General features: G+C 40.9%; 1 protein-coding gene across 1 annotated transcript; it reads right to left on the bottom strand.

Moving 5' to 3' along the window:
• Positions 1–942, bottom strand: LOC118545511 (olfactory receptor 1J4-like). The gene has a single exon (XM_078061297.1). The coding sequence runs from the start codon at positions 940–942 to the stop codon at positions 1–3; it is 942 nt and encodes a 313-aa protein (XP_077917423.1).
• Between the last annotated feature and the right edge of the window lie 11,938 nt (positions 943–12,880).

Raw genomic sequence — 12,880 nt, 5'->3', positions numbered from 1 at the left:
TCACACCAAGGGGGAGTCTTTGGCTCTAAAAATTTTCTGAAGAGCATGTTTCATATCCTTATTCCTCAGGCTGTAGATGAAGGGATTCAGCATAGGAGTGACCACCATGTACATCACAGAAGCAATTATATTTTTGTTTTTGGAGTTGCCTGATGAAGGGAAAAAGTAAACACCGGCAATTGTCCCATAGTATAAAAACACCACAAAGAGGTGGGAGCCACATGTAGACAAGGCTTTGGAGATTCTTTTGAAAGAGGGGACCTTCAGAATGATGCCTGCCATGCGGATATATGAGGCCAAGATACCACTCAATGGCAGGGTGAAGACGAATCCTCCTTCAGTGAGGATAAGCAGCTCATTGAGGGAGGTGTCTGAGCAGGAGGACTTGAGCACAACAGCAAGATCACAAAAGAAGTGGGGGATGATAGTCCCGGCACAGAAGGACAACTGGTCCACGAGGAGGGTGTGCAACAGAGCTTGGACACAAGAGAACAACCAGGATCCAGCCACTAGGATAATACAAAGCCTGTCCTCCATGATGGTGGTGTAGTGGAGAGGGTGACAGACAGCCAAATACCTGTCATAGGCCATCACTGTGAGAAGAAGAGTGTCAAGGCAACCAAAAAATAAAAAGAAATACACCTGTGAAATGCACCCCACATAGGGGATGGATTGTTGCTGAGTCTGCATGTTCATCAACGTCTTTGGAACTGTGACAGATGAAAGGGAAATGTCAGAGAAGGCCAAGTGGCTGAGGAAGAAGTACATGGGGGTGTGGAGGCAAGAATCTAGCCTGATGAGCAGGATGATGAGCAGGTTCCCCAGCACCGTGGTCAGGTACATGCCCAGGAACAGGGCGAAGAACACACCCTGCTGCTCTGGCCGGATGGGGAGCCCCAGGAGGAGGAACTCGGACATGCTGCTCTGGTTCTTCAGACTCATGCTGTGCTTTTGCATGCTGGGGATAAAGAAGGGTTGGGAATAAAAGGGAAGAATGATAGGGATACAGTCCATACTGTAAATTTCTGAAAAGACAGTGCATTTTAAACTACATTCCTATTAATTTCTCACACCTGTGGATGCATGCATCTTCACTCTATCCCAGTCTGGTTCTGGGAAAACATTACAACCAAAAGCAGCCAACAAGATCTCATTGCACAGAAGCAAGAGGGTGTTCACTCTTTCATTTGACCATTATTTATTGAACATTGAGACTGAACCTGGCCCTCTACTAAGGACTGAGAATGCAGCAGCGAACAAGAAAAGCAGGGTCCCTTCCTTCTATGGGTATATTTTTTATGCACTTACTGGGATAATTCATGACACTGAGATAGAGTCAAAGCATAACAGTTCACTGTGGCAGAAATAGTAGATGACCCTTGGCAAATTGGTATCAGTTGTTTCTGCTATAAAGTGACATGCAGTGCCAGTGCTGAGGTGGCATTGTTGGAATATTGTCACATTCCTCTTGTGAATATGTATATCCATACATATAAAAGGGGATACATATACACACATACATATGCACAGAGATAACGATATTGTATACATAAGTATATTCCATCTCTATATTCCATCTATGCATATACATATACTTAGATGGAATATATATAAACATACACATGGAATGTACATATACATACACACACATATATGCAATATACAGGTAACCCTTAAATAACATGGGGGTTGGGGCACCGACTCTGCACACAGTTGAAAATCTACATATTACTTTTGACTCCTCCAAAACTTAACTACTAATAGCCTACTGTTGACCAGAAACCTTACCAATAACATAAACAGTTGATTAACACATACTTTGTATATGTATTATATACTATATTCTTACAATACAGTAATCTAGAAAAAAATGTCATCAAAAGACCGTAGGAAGAGAAAGCACACTTACTGTATGTTCTGTATTTATCGGAAGAAACCCATGTATAAGTGGACTTGTGCAGTTCAAACCCATGTTGTTCAAGGGTCAACTGTAATGTATGTATACATATATATATATATGCATATATATATATATTGAACTATAGTCTTGTATATATAATTGCCATTTTCTGTAGGCTAAAATGATCAAATAGTGGTCACTTCATGGAGTTCAACTTAATACTGTGTGATCAGTGCCCAGGCTTTTAACATGGAACTCTCCCACTTCATTGGTTGTAAATGCCAGACACACTATGTTATTTTAGGTTTGCAAGGAAACTGAAGTTGTCCAAAGTTTTCTTAGTGCCCCGTCTAGATATTTCCTTTCATATTTACATATTTTCCAACTGACAAAAGACTCTCACATACATTAACTTCTGTTCAAGCCATAAATACTTATTGAGGGCTTGTAAGCTTCCATTTTATAGATATGTAAACTGAGGCCAAAGAATTGAGTGATTTTCCCAAGGCCCTGCCACCATTTGGTGGGGCTTCTGTGCTCTAACTTCACTGGGCATGACAACTAACATTTCTTTGCCTGGTATGTTAGGTGAACGTGCAAGGGTTACAAAACTCTGAGCCACTCAGTCACACAGATCCTTTTTAGAAAACAGTCTCTTGGGGCACTGGTCATCTCCGTTTATTTTACCCCAGAAGGAGGTCACTTAAAGAACTATTTGAGGTCATGAGTGCAAATCAGAAGCCTCCAAACACACGTACAAACACCACACATGCGCACACACACACACGCATGCGTACACACACTGCTGATTTGAGGATTTCAGGCACCAGTGTTTGAGTCCCATTGTAAGGGAAAGAGAGCCAGTATTTGTTTCATTTCATAAATACTAATATACATACAAGTCATTTATAACACATAATATGCAATAATGTATCACACAGTATGCAATAATGTATCACCCACAAATACACTCACAATGCACCATTAACACACAAGCATAACATACCTGGTAAAATACACAACTCACATACAACATATCAGTAACTCATCATATACGTACATATCACCAAAAACACACAAGGCCACACACAATTTCAAAATCTCACAAGAAACATCCACCAAGAACACACATGCACAATTAATCACTCACTACAAGCAGCACACGCAGTCCCATTACTGAAAAGCATGCTTTGGCCCCTTCCCACTCAGAGAAGGTGTCATCATGGGTCAGGTAAGCCTGTTCAGTCACAGGCATGGTCATCAAACCACCATCTCCAACCCATGCACATGGTAACATACACATGGTAACAGACACACAGACAAAAGGAAACAATATACATTCCTGCTCTTACATACAAGTGTGTCACCCACAGACGAGCTCACACAAACACTAGCACACCCACTGAGAAAAGGTTTGAGCCCTCTCTGATCTCAGTTCCTTGATAAGTTTGGACATCTTTTCCCCCAGTGGTGGAGCTCTCATTGCTCAGCTGTGATGCCCCCACCCCAGTGAGGGAAATGCCCCCATCAAAACAACAGAGGCAAATATTTAAGATCACAGACACGAATCAGAAGTCCTTAATCACATGTTGGAGCTGACAACTTGGTCTGCATGCACTAAAAAAAAGCCCAGTTTGGGTTTAACTGAGGAAAAGAATCAGGCTGAGTGAGATATGTAGTACACACACACATGCAACTATCAAACAACATGTACACAAACATACACAATACATGCAGACAACACACACTCACAAACACAGAGATACTCATACACAAACCCATGAGCACATGGGCAGATCCATTGCCAAGTGCAGATTTCCAGCTCCTTCTTTTTTTTTTTTAATTTAAGTTCAATTAGCCAACATATAGTACTTCTCAAACTCAGCACGCAAAAAACAAATAATCCAGTCAAGAGATGGGCAGAAGACATGAACAGACATTTCTCCAAAGAAGACATACAAATGGTCAACAGACATATGAAAAAATGCTCCACATCATTAGCCATCAGGGAAATACAAATCAAAACCACAATGAGATACCACCTCACACCTGTCAGAATGGCTAAAATTAACAAGACAGGAAACAACAAAAGTTGGTGAGGATGCAGAGAAAGGGGAACCCTTTTATGCTGTTGGTGGGATTTCCAGCTCCTTCTGACCTGTGATCATCATCAGTGAATTCAGACACTTCTTCCAGACTTGCCAAATTCTCAGCTTCTCTTCATAGTAAGGGAGGAGCTTTTGTGGGTTAATTGGCCAATTTCTTACTGCCATTTGGAGAACAGTGTGACCAGGAACCAGAGGGGACTGGAGTCACAGGAGACAGTGTCCCTAAAGCCAGGGATGTCTTAGACTTCTTTCTTCTTGGGCATAGTTCCAAGCTCAAACTTTTTTGGGGCATGATTCCAGTTGGGATTCAATTTTTTTAAATTTATTTTTTTAATGATTTCATGCTTGGAGAAAAGTTGTAAGGATGATTGATGAATGACTTCCTGTATGCCCTTCACCCACACTTTACAAAGGCTAACATTTTGGCATGTTTGTGCATGTGCGTGTGTGTGTGTGTGCGTGCGCGCGCGTGCGTGTGTGTGTATTAAAGATTCGGGCTATAGATCTTTCATATACATGTCACAGCGCATATTATCAAGGGGCACATGCTTTGGTTCAGAGGTCAGGGGCTAATGACGCTTCACATAAGAAGAGAATTTAAGAGAAAGAATGAGCCACAAAGGACTCCTGGGAAAGCTGGCTGGGTATAAGCCACAAGTTGGCTTGGGCAAAGCAGAGGGAATGGGTTTGGGACTTTGTAGTAGTTGAGGGGTGGTAATGGGGGAAAATTTCTGCCAGAGAAACAGATCATGTGTTGTGCTTCCTGAGAAACTTTGCCCGTGTTGTTTAGCAGCATGCAGCAATAGGTACCCTTATGAGAACAAATGCCCTTTTGGCTGGCCAGCAGATAATCTAAGGCTAGGCAATTATTAGCAACCACAGCTGCCAGGGAGCATTGTCTCTCATTTAGGGCTTCCAGGGCTGTGGCAGTTTGAATCACATATATGGAAATTATTCTGGGCATTTCCTGATTGGCATTAATTATTTTATTATGTTGTGTAATATTGTGGCCTCCAAGGCAGCACCAGTGACCCCCATGGTGGTCAGCAGAATGAGGGCGGGTGACAAGAATATAACATACGTGGTGGTAAGGATAAGATTGGTGAGCTTTGTTTAGGAGCAGGAGCCACAAATGCAGATAGTACAAGTCAAATTATGAGGAGAAGCCTGTGTTAGAGGAATAAATTAGTGCAGGAGTGAGGGATATTGGGGAGGAAGAGAATAACCCTCATGGGCTAGAATCTTAGACATTTGGCATGGGCAGCCAAGAACTAATAAGTTGCCAGTAAGCATTTTGGTTAGGACATAATATGGGGATATTCTAGATAGTTGGAATTAATATTTTAAAGGGAAGACCAGGAGAAAATCCGAGGGTTAGGTTCAGAGATATGGCCCACCCAGATAGATGGATAGGGGCTGGGTTGTGTTATTTGAAGGTTTTTTAAAGATCATTTGGACAGACTACAGCATGGCCGGTCAGTTGAGAGGGTACCATATGGCATACCAACAATTTGTATCCTTTAAAACATGGCTGTTCACTCAGTAAGGCTTACATAAAAATTATTTTGTAATGCATCCTTCAGTGCTGGTTGTATATGAGATGGGGCCTAGAAGTGCAGACATTTGGGAAAGGAGCAGAAAGTACAAGGGTGGAAGGAGAGGGGAGAGTAGCTTGTGATGGTTGAGGTTGGATTGGGAAAGAAGAGATACCAAGAGCAGGAGGGGGCTTAGGGGGTGAAGGGAGCCTTGGATAGGAGACATATGAGGGACTCAGGATCATGGAAATTTCCACCTGGATCAGTCCAGTGGGTAGATCAAGGTCACCATTACGGATAAGTCCAGCTCTGGGTCTGATGTCATCATCAGGAATGAGTCCAACCATGGATCTGATGTCATCTGGTGGCCCATCAGGCCATCATGGTGTTGGTTGAAGGTGAGGTCACTGGGTTTACAATAATCTTGGGCTGACGTTAGGACTTTGAGGCATAAAGCCTTGTTGGTTGGGGATTCACAGGAATGTATAAATGTAGTTGGAAAATGAGGGACTCAATGAGCCAGAAAAGATGCTGCTATATTGGCATCATGTTGGAGATAAAATAATTTCAAAGGGGCTTGGGCATCCGTTGTGTTTTCAATAAATGTTCTGACATGTATTTTGAGAGATGAGATCTGGGCATAGGTAAAAAGCCTTCAGGACCACTTTTCATAATTGTTTGTGCCACAGGACATCATGGGTGTTTTCCTCATTTACCCTCAGGATCAGGGTCTTTTATGCCACAGAGTGGCAGTGGTATTTAAAGATCTGGTGAGATATCCTGACTGCTCTTAGGAATGAGGACTTCAAACACCATACAGTGCTTCTGTCTCTTTGTCTTCTCTCTCTCTCTCAAAATGATGGCTCATTTATGAGCAACCACCTGGTGGACTTGCATCTAGAATTACTTGAGTTATTTTATCTTCCCTTTCAGTCTGGTCATGTCATTTGAAATGTTAGGTTAATTCTTTTATTTTCATTCTATTTTGCTTTGTTCATTCCTGCTTATATAGTTATCTGAAAAGTTGAAAGATAACATGGTCAAAACTATACAAATAGGTATGCTCATCTCCACAACCATTCCCACCCACCCACTATAGCTAGCCAAACTCACTAGTTTATTATTTTTAATAAACATTTTATTTTGGAATAATCTTAGATGCCTAGAAAAGCTACAAAAATAGTACAGAGACTTTCTATACTCTTTACCCAGTTTCTCCTGTTTTAAGCATTTTACACACCCATGGTACATTCAGCAAAACTAAGACATTACCACTGGTAGATTACCACTAACTAAATTGCAAACTTTTTTTGGATTTTACCAGTTTTTCCACCAATGTCCTTTTTCTGTTCCAGGATTCAATTCAGGATGACACATTGCATTTAGACGCATCATCTTTTAAATAGGCTTTCTATATTTGAGAAAATACCCACATCTGCTAGTATCAGCTTCTCTGGTTTCTAACTAAAAGTTCTGATGGATAAGGGAAGAGTAGACTCAGAATGTCTAGGAGAGGTTCCTTGGTCATCATCTAGACAAGAGATGAGGGAGCCCACTCAAAAGATGGGGTGGGAAGTCAATTTCAAACTCATTAGTTTCTTGATTATTTGGTTTTTGGGTGTTGAGTTTGAGAAGTCTTTATAGATCTTGGATACCAGCCCTTTATCTGTAGTGTCATTTGCAAATATCTTCTCCCATTCTGTGGGTTGCCTCTTTGTTTTGTTGACTGTTTCCTTTGCTGTGCAGAAGCTTTTTATCTTGATGAAGTCCCAAAAGTTCATTTTTGCTTTTGTTTCACTAGCCTTTGGAGATGTATCTTGAAAGAAGTTGCTGTGGGTGATGTCAAAGAGGTTACTGCCTATGTTCTCCTCTAGGATTTTGACGGATTCCTGTCTCACATTGAGGTCTTTCATCCACTTTGAGTTTATCTTTGTGAATGGTGTTAGAGAATGGTCGAGTTTCATTCCCCTAGGAAAGATATGCTGTGGCAGGTATGTTAGTGCTGGGAAACTTGGAGAATGAGCCCACAGGGAAAGGCTCTCAAGGCATCTTCAGTCTCCCTTCTGTTCTAGGCTCTGCTTTAATCACATTTTGACATAAAGTAAACTCCAGAGAGGTTAAAAAAAGAGAGAAATTACTGGATCCAACCAGATCCAAACAGAAAGCCAAATGACTGGATGGCCTCTGAGAATTTGGGTAGAACTATCTCCTACACAAAAGGTTCCTGTTGGAGTCTACCCACCAGGTAACCCAAAGAAAATGGCTTTCTTCTCTTTGGTGATTATTATGAAATGCAAAGTGGGAAGAGACAGGACCTTTTTGGGGCAAGGTTTTAGTACTTTCTTGACAAACTTAGGTTTGGTTACATCAAATAAAAATAGTTTTCAAGGAAGAAAGAAAAGAAGGGGGGAAGGGAGGGAGGGAGGAAAAAATAACTCACAAAGAAAACAAACTTGTAAATCGGAAAAAATGTTGATACACACACAATCCAGAAAAATGGACTCAAAGTTTAAAAGCTTCTGAATTGTTGAACACTACATCAAAAACTAATGATGTACTATATGTTGGCTAACTGAACATAATTTAAAAATTAAAAAAAAATAAAGCTTCAGGTTCTTTGAAACTGCCCTTTGAAGAAAATGATCATTTACTGTGGCATTAGTCATTCTTTGGAATGAGATATATATGACAAAAAGAGGAGTATTTATACCTTGAGTTAATAATCTTTGAGGGTTTATTTTGGCCTTTTTAAAATTAACATATAATGTATTATTTGTTTCAGGGGTACAGGTTTGTGATTCATCAGTCTCACACAACACACAGCACTCACCACAACACATACCCTCCCCAATGTCCATCACCCAGCCACCCCACCCCTCCACCCCTCTCCCCTCCAGTATTTTGGACTTTTTGATATCTGGGTTTAGGAGGTGGTAGATAAAAGCAAAGCTTATAGCTGCGCAAGCTTTTTTTCTGGCTCCGATGACCCTGTATTACTGCCACAACTTCATGTACCCCAGAACAAAGGGACTCAGGAGACTGTTAACTCAGAATTGTTGATGACCAACAGCATTCTAGGTAAAAGCCAGAGAAAAAGTGACCAGAATATTGTTGAGTAGCAGCTTAGCAAACTCAAAGTGTGCCATAAGCTAGCTTGGCTAGGCACTGGACTCACTGGGAGGGACACAGCAGACACTTGGTGCACTGGGGAGGGAGAATCTATGGTGAGGCAAGTCAGTAGATTGAACAGACAGCAATACTTGAATACAGGATGTAGGGAGCTCAGATACTGGTATAGGAAGCTATATGGTATTGGTACCAACAGGAGTAGACTGCAAGGCACAGACAAAGCTATGTGAGGTGGGTTTGGACAGATTGAAATACAGGGAGTCAAAATGGAGACCCCTTAGATGAAAGTCTGATATGCTACAGACAGAAGAGAGACCTGTGGCAGGTAGCATGTCATAGAAGGCAACAGAGGAGCTTACACTTGGGTGGATGAAAGACAAAATTCTAGCCGGAAAGCAAGGGACAAGTTATTGCACATTTCACAGCACCTTGTAGGACTCTTCAGATTTTGGAGACAGCACATACCACACCTGGAATACTGCTTTAATTGATTTTTCAAATGACTTGATAGACTGCCAGTTTCAAATGGGATCTAAAGCAATAGAGGGCTTTGCAGCTGATTCAGGCTATGGTGCAAGGGAGCCTACTAATTGGATCATCTATGTTGCCAGAATCCATGGTGCTTGCTGGAGGTATCCATGGTAGTTAATGGCACCACATGGAGCCCCTGGCGAAGAGTTACAATGCGGTGTTTCTGGAGCCAGGGGCTACTGGCAAGCTCTTGGGCTTTAGTAGAGATGGATGCCTAACCATGGGCCATCATGTGACTGGAGGTGAGTACTGCCAGGCACAAAAAGTCACAAGGTCAGGTAGATACAACAGCAAATTTTGCATTAGAAAACAAAAGTAAATTTTAGAAACAGGTGGCCTGGATCCTCATTTCATCTATGTTGTGTTGATGTCTCTCCCTCAGTTCGTACCTATGGCCACCATCTTGAAACATCTGTAACAAGACAGGAGTGGATCTGAACAGTGTAGGAGGTGAATGTACAGTCCCCACTCATAACCATTTATTGGCCCATCTTAGTGCACTCTGGCTAGAACTTCAACTATCAGTATTTTTATGTCTTTGAGGGCTTTCTCTGGCCCCAGGAGCCCGGGCTGTCTATAAATGCAGCAGGCTGGAAGTGCCAGAAAATCAACACTCTCTGTTCTCCACAACCACATCCCAGAGGCCCCGGTTAAATACAGACAGGAGTTGGTACACAAATAGCCTAGCTCATTCTCCTCTAGGGTGGAAAAATCTGAGGTGTGTTGGAGTCTAGTGTTTTTGCAATGGAATTAGCTTCATTTGCCCAGGTGATAATTTTATTAAGAGATGTCCTTTGTTTATAGCCTACTTCCCCTGTCTTACTTTCTCACCCTCCTATTGCTGTCTCCTTTGATCCCCAATAAACTATTTGTCCTTAATTCTTATTTCAGAGTTGGCTTCCAGAGGAATCCAAGTGAAACAATCTTTTATAATATAATAGTGATTTTCTATTATAGACTGTTAGAAAACCACATTCTTATCTTCACTATGATTCGGTAAGCATTTTTAAAGTGGATCTAAAGGGCTGGTATCCAAGATCTGTAAAGAACTTCTCAAACTCAACACCCAAAAAACAAATAATCAAATCAAAAAATGGGCAGAAGAGATGAACAGACACTTCTCTGAAGAAGACATACAAATGGCTAACAGACACATGAAAAAATGTTCATCATCATTAGCCATCAGGGAAATCCAAATCAAAACCACATTGAGATACCACCTTACACCAGTTAGAATGGCAAAAATGGACAGGGAAAGAAACAACAAATGTTGGAGAGGTTGTGGAGAAAGGGGAACCCTCTTACACTGTTGGTGGGAACGCAAATTGGTACAGCCACTTTGGAAAACAGTGTGGAGGTGCCTCAAAAATTTAAAAATAGAGCTACCCTATGACCCAGCAATTGCACTCCTGGGTATTTACCCCAAAGACACAGATGTAGTGAAAAGAAGGGCCATATGCACCCCAATGTTCATAGCAGCAATGTCCGCAATAGCCAAACTGTGGAAAGAGCTGAGATGCCCTTCAACAGATGAATGGATAAAGAAGATGTGGTCCATATATACAATGGAATATTACTCAGCTATCAGAAAGGATGAATACCCAACTTTTACATCAACATGGATGGGACTGGAGGAGATTATGCTAAGTGAAATAAGTCAAGCAGAGAAAGTCAATTATCATATGGTTTCATTTATTAGTGGAACATAAGGAATAGCATGGAGGACATTAGGAGAAGGAGGTGAAAAATGAAGGGCGGGAAATTGGAGGGAGAGATGAACCATGAGAGACTATGGACTTTGAGAAACAAACAGGGTTTTAGAGGGGAGGGGGTAGGGGGGATTGGTTAGCCCTGTGATGGGTATTGAGGAGGGCACGTACTGCATGGAGCACTGGGTGTTATACGAAAACAATGGATCGTGGATCACCACATCAAAAACTAAAATAAATAAATAAATGAAAGAAAGAAAAAGAAAGAAAGAAAGAAGGAAGAAGGCAGAAAGAAAGAAAGGAAGAAGGAAAGAAAAGAAAGAAAGAAGGAAAGAAAGAAAGAAGAAAGGAAGAAGGAAAGAAAGAAAGAAAAGAAAGAAAGAAAGTGGATCTCTATGTGCCCAGTCCTAAGGAATAAAAATTCAGGGATAAATTCAACAAAGATCATGCTTTCTTCTCTCTCTGCACATGTATTTAGAAAGGCAGAGGCCCCATAAAGCAGTGGGATATAAACTATTTGCTAGTGGCAATAAGCATTTGCTTGTTGGCTGCAGGTTATTTTTAGGAGAGGGACTATTCCCTGAGGCTGCAGGAACTTGTCCTTTGAAGGTTTTATGCCTTGATTTTCAGAGCCTGTGTAATGAATGGGGGTGGGGAAAAGAGCAATCAGACACAGCAATGATGCCTATTAGGGGCAACTGCCTTTCTCTTCTCAAAGTTTGTCAACCCTTATACCTTTCTTCCTAGACCATGAAATTCAGCAACGGTTCACAAGACTCTGAAATTTTCTTTGCTTATAAAATAAATATATGATTATATAAATATTATGGCAGAGAAATATTTTTAAAATATATAAATGCCTCTATTCCCTATAAAATGTAGCTTCTGTTAACATTTCAGAGCACATCCTTCCAGGTTTTAAAAATATGATAATCTGGGGCAGCTGGGTGGCTCAGTCAGGTAAGCATCTGACTCTTGATTTTGGCTCAGGTCATGATCTCAGGGTGATGAAATCAAGCACCACAAAGGGCTCCATGCTCGGCATGGAGCCTGCTTAAGATTCTTTCTCTCCCTCTCCCTCTGCCCCTCTGCTTGCGCATGCATGCTCTCTCTCTCTCTCTTTCTCAAAAAAATAAAATAAAAATATGATAATCTGCATTTTCATATAGAGTTATAAGCATGCTTATATATAATTTTCTGTTATGTTCTTTCAAAAGTTATATCCTAAGTTTTTCATAAATATCATTAGTATGGCTATGTGATACTACTTCCAATGAGTGTACCATAGTTGCCTTCACACTTTCCTTATAGATTGAAACTAGGCTGTAACTCCTTATCTTTTTATATTATACTGTAATTAGATATCTTTCTAATCTAATTCTAAAGAAAACTTTTTCAAAGTACTTGAAAAGGTCTTGGGCAAAGAGTAGAAACTGTTATATGTCAAAGCCTACACCACCAACTATCAAACTCCAGTGACTCCTGTTTTGTGACAGATTTTGGCACCTGGATCAGTTTATTTCACCTCTACAAATTAACTATCAACTGGGTGCCTTCAGCATTTGCATGAATGAACCACTCAACAACCTGGCTTATATATTCTTTGATCTCATTTTCAATGACCTTGACCTCTATTGTACTTTAGCCATCTCTTCCCATGGCCATATTAGGAAGACTTGGAATTACTTTACCCATAAAATATTAAATTTGAATATTCAATTCTTTGCTCTCTTTCCCCTACACCCATTATGCAAAATCATTGGCCTCATAAATTTTCCAGTCTCTGATCCTATCCTTTTTCTCCCAAATTTCTTTTTTCTTCATTCTGTTAACCTCTCCAGGATTGATCTCATGTTTTATCACTCTATTACCAGTTTGCCCAAGGCTTTACCTCAGTGGCCTTCCAAACTACATATCTAGCAGAGCTTCATTGTTGGATCAGTCCAATTAGCCACCTTCTGGACTTCG

The sequence above is a fragment of the Halichoerus grypus genome, chromosome 14 (assembly GCF_964656455.1).
Source record: "Halichoerus grypus chromosome 14, mHalGry1.hap1.1, whole genome shotgun sequence".
Taxonomy (NCBI): Eukaryota; Metazoa; Chordata; class Mammalia; order Carnivora; family Phocidae; genus Halichoerus; species Halichoerus grypus.
This window is presented reverse-complemented; position numbering and strand designations above follow the sequence as displayed.

Bases quoted from the DNA above. Each gene is read 5' to 3' on its own strand.
- LOC118545511 (XM_078061297.1), bottom strand. From the start codon at position 942: ATGAGTCTGAAGAACCAGAGCAGCATGTCCGAGTTCCTCCTCCTGGGG.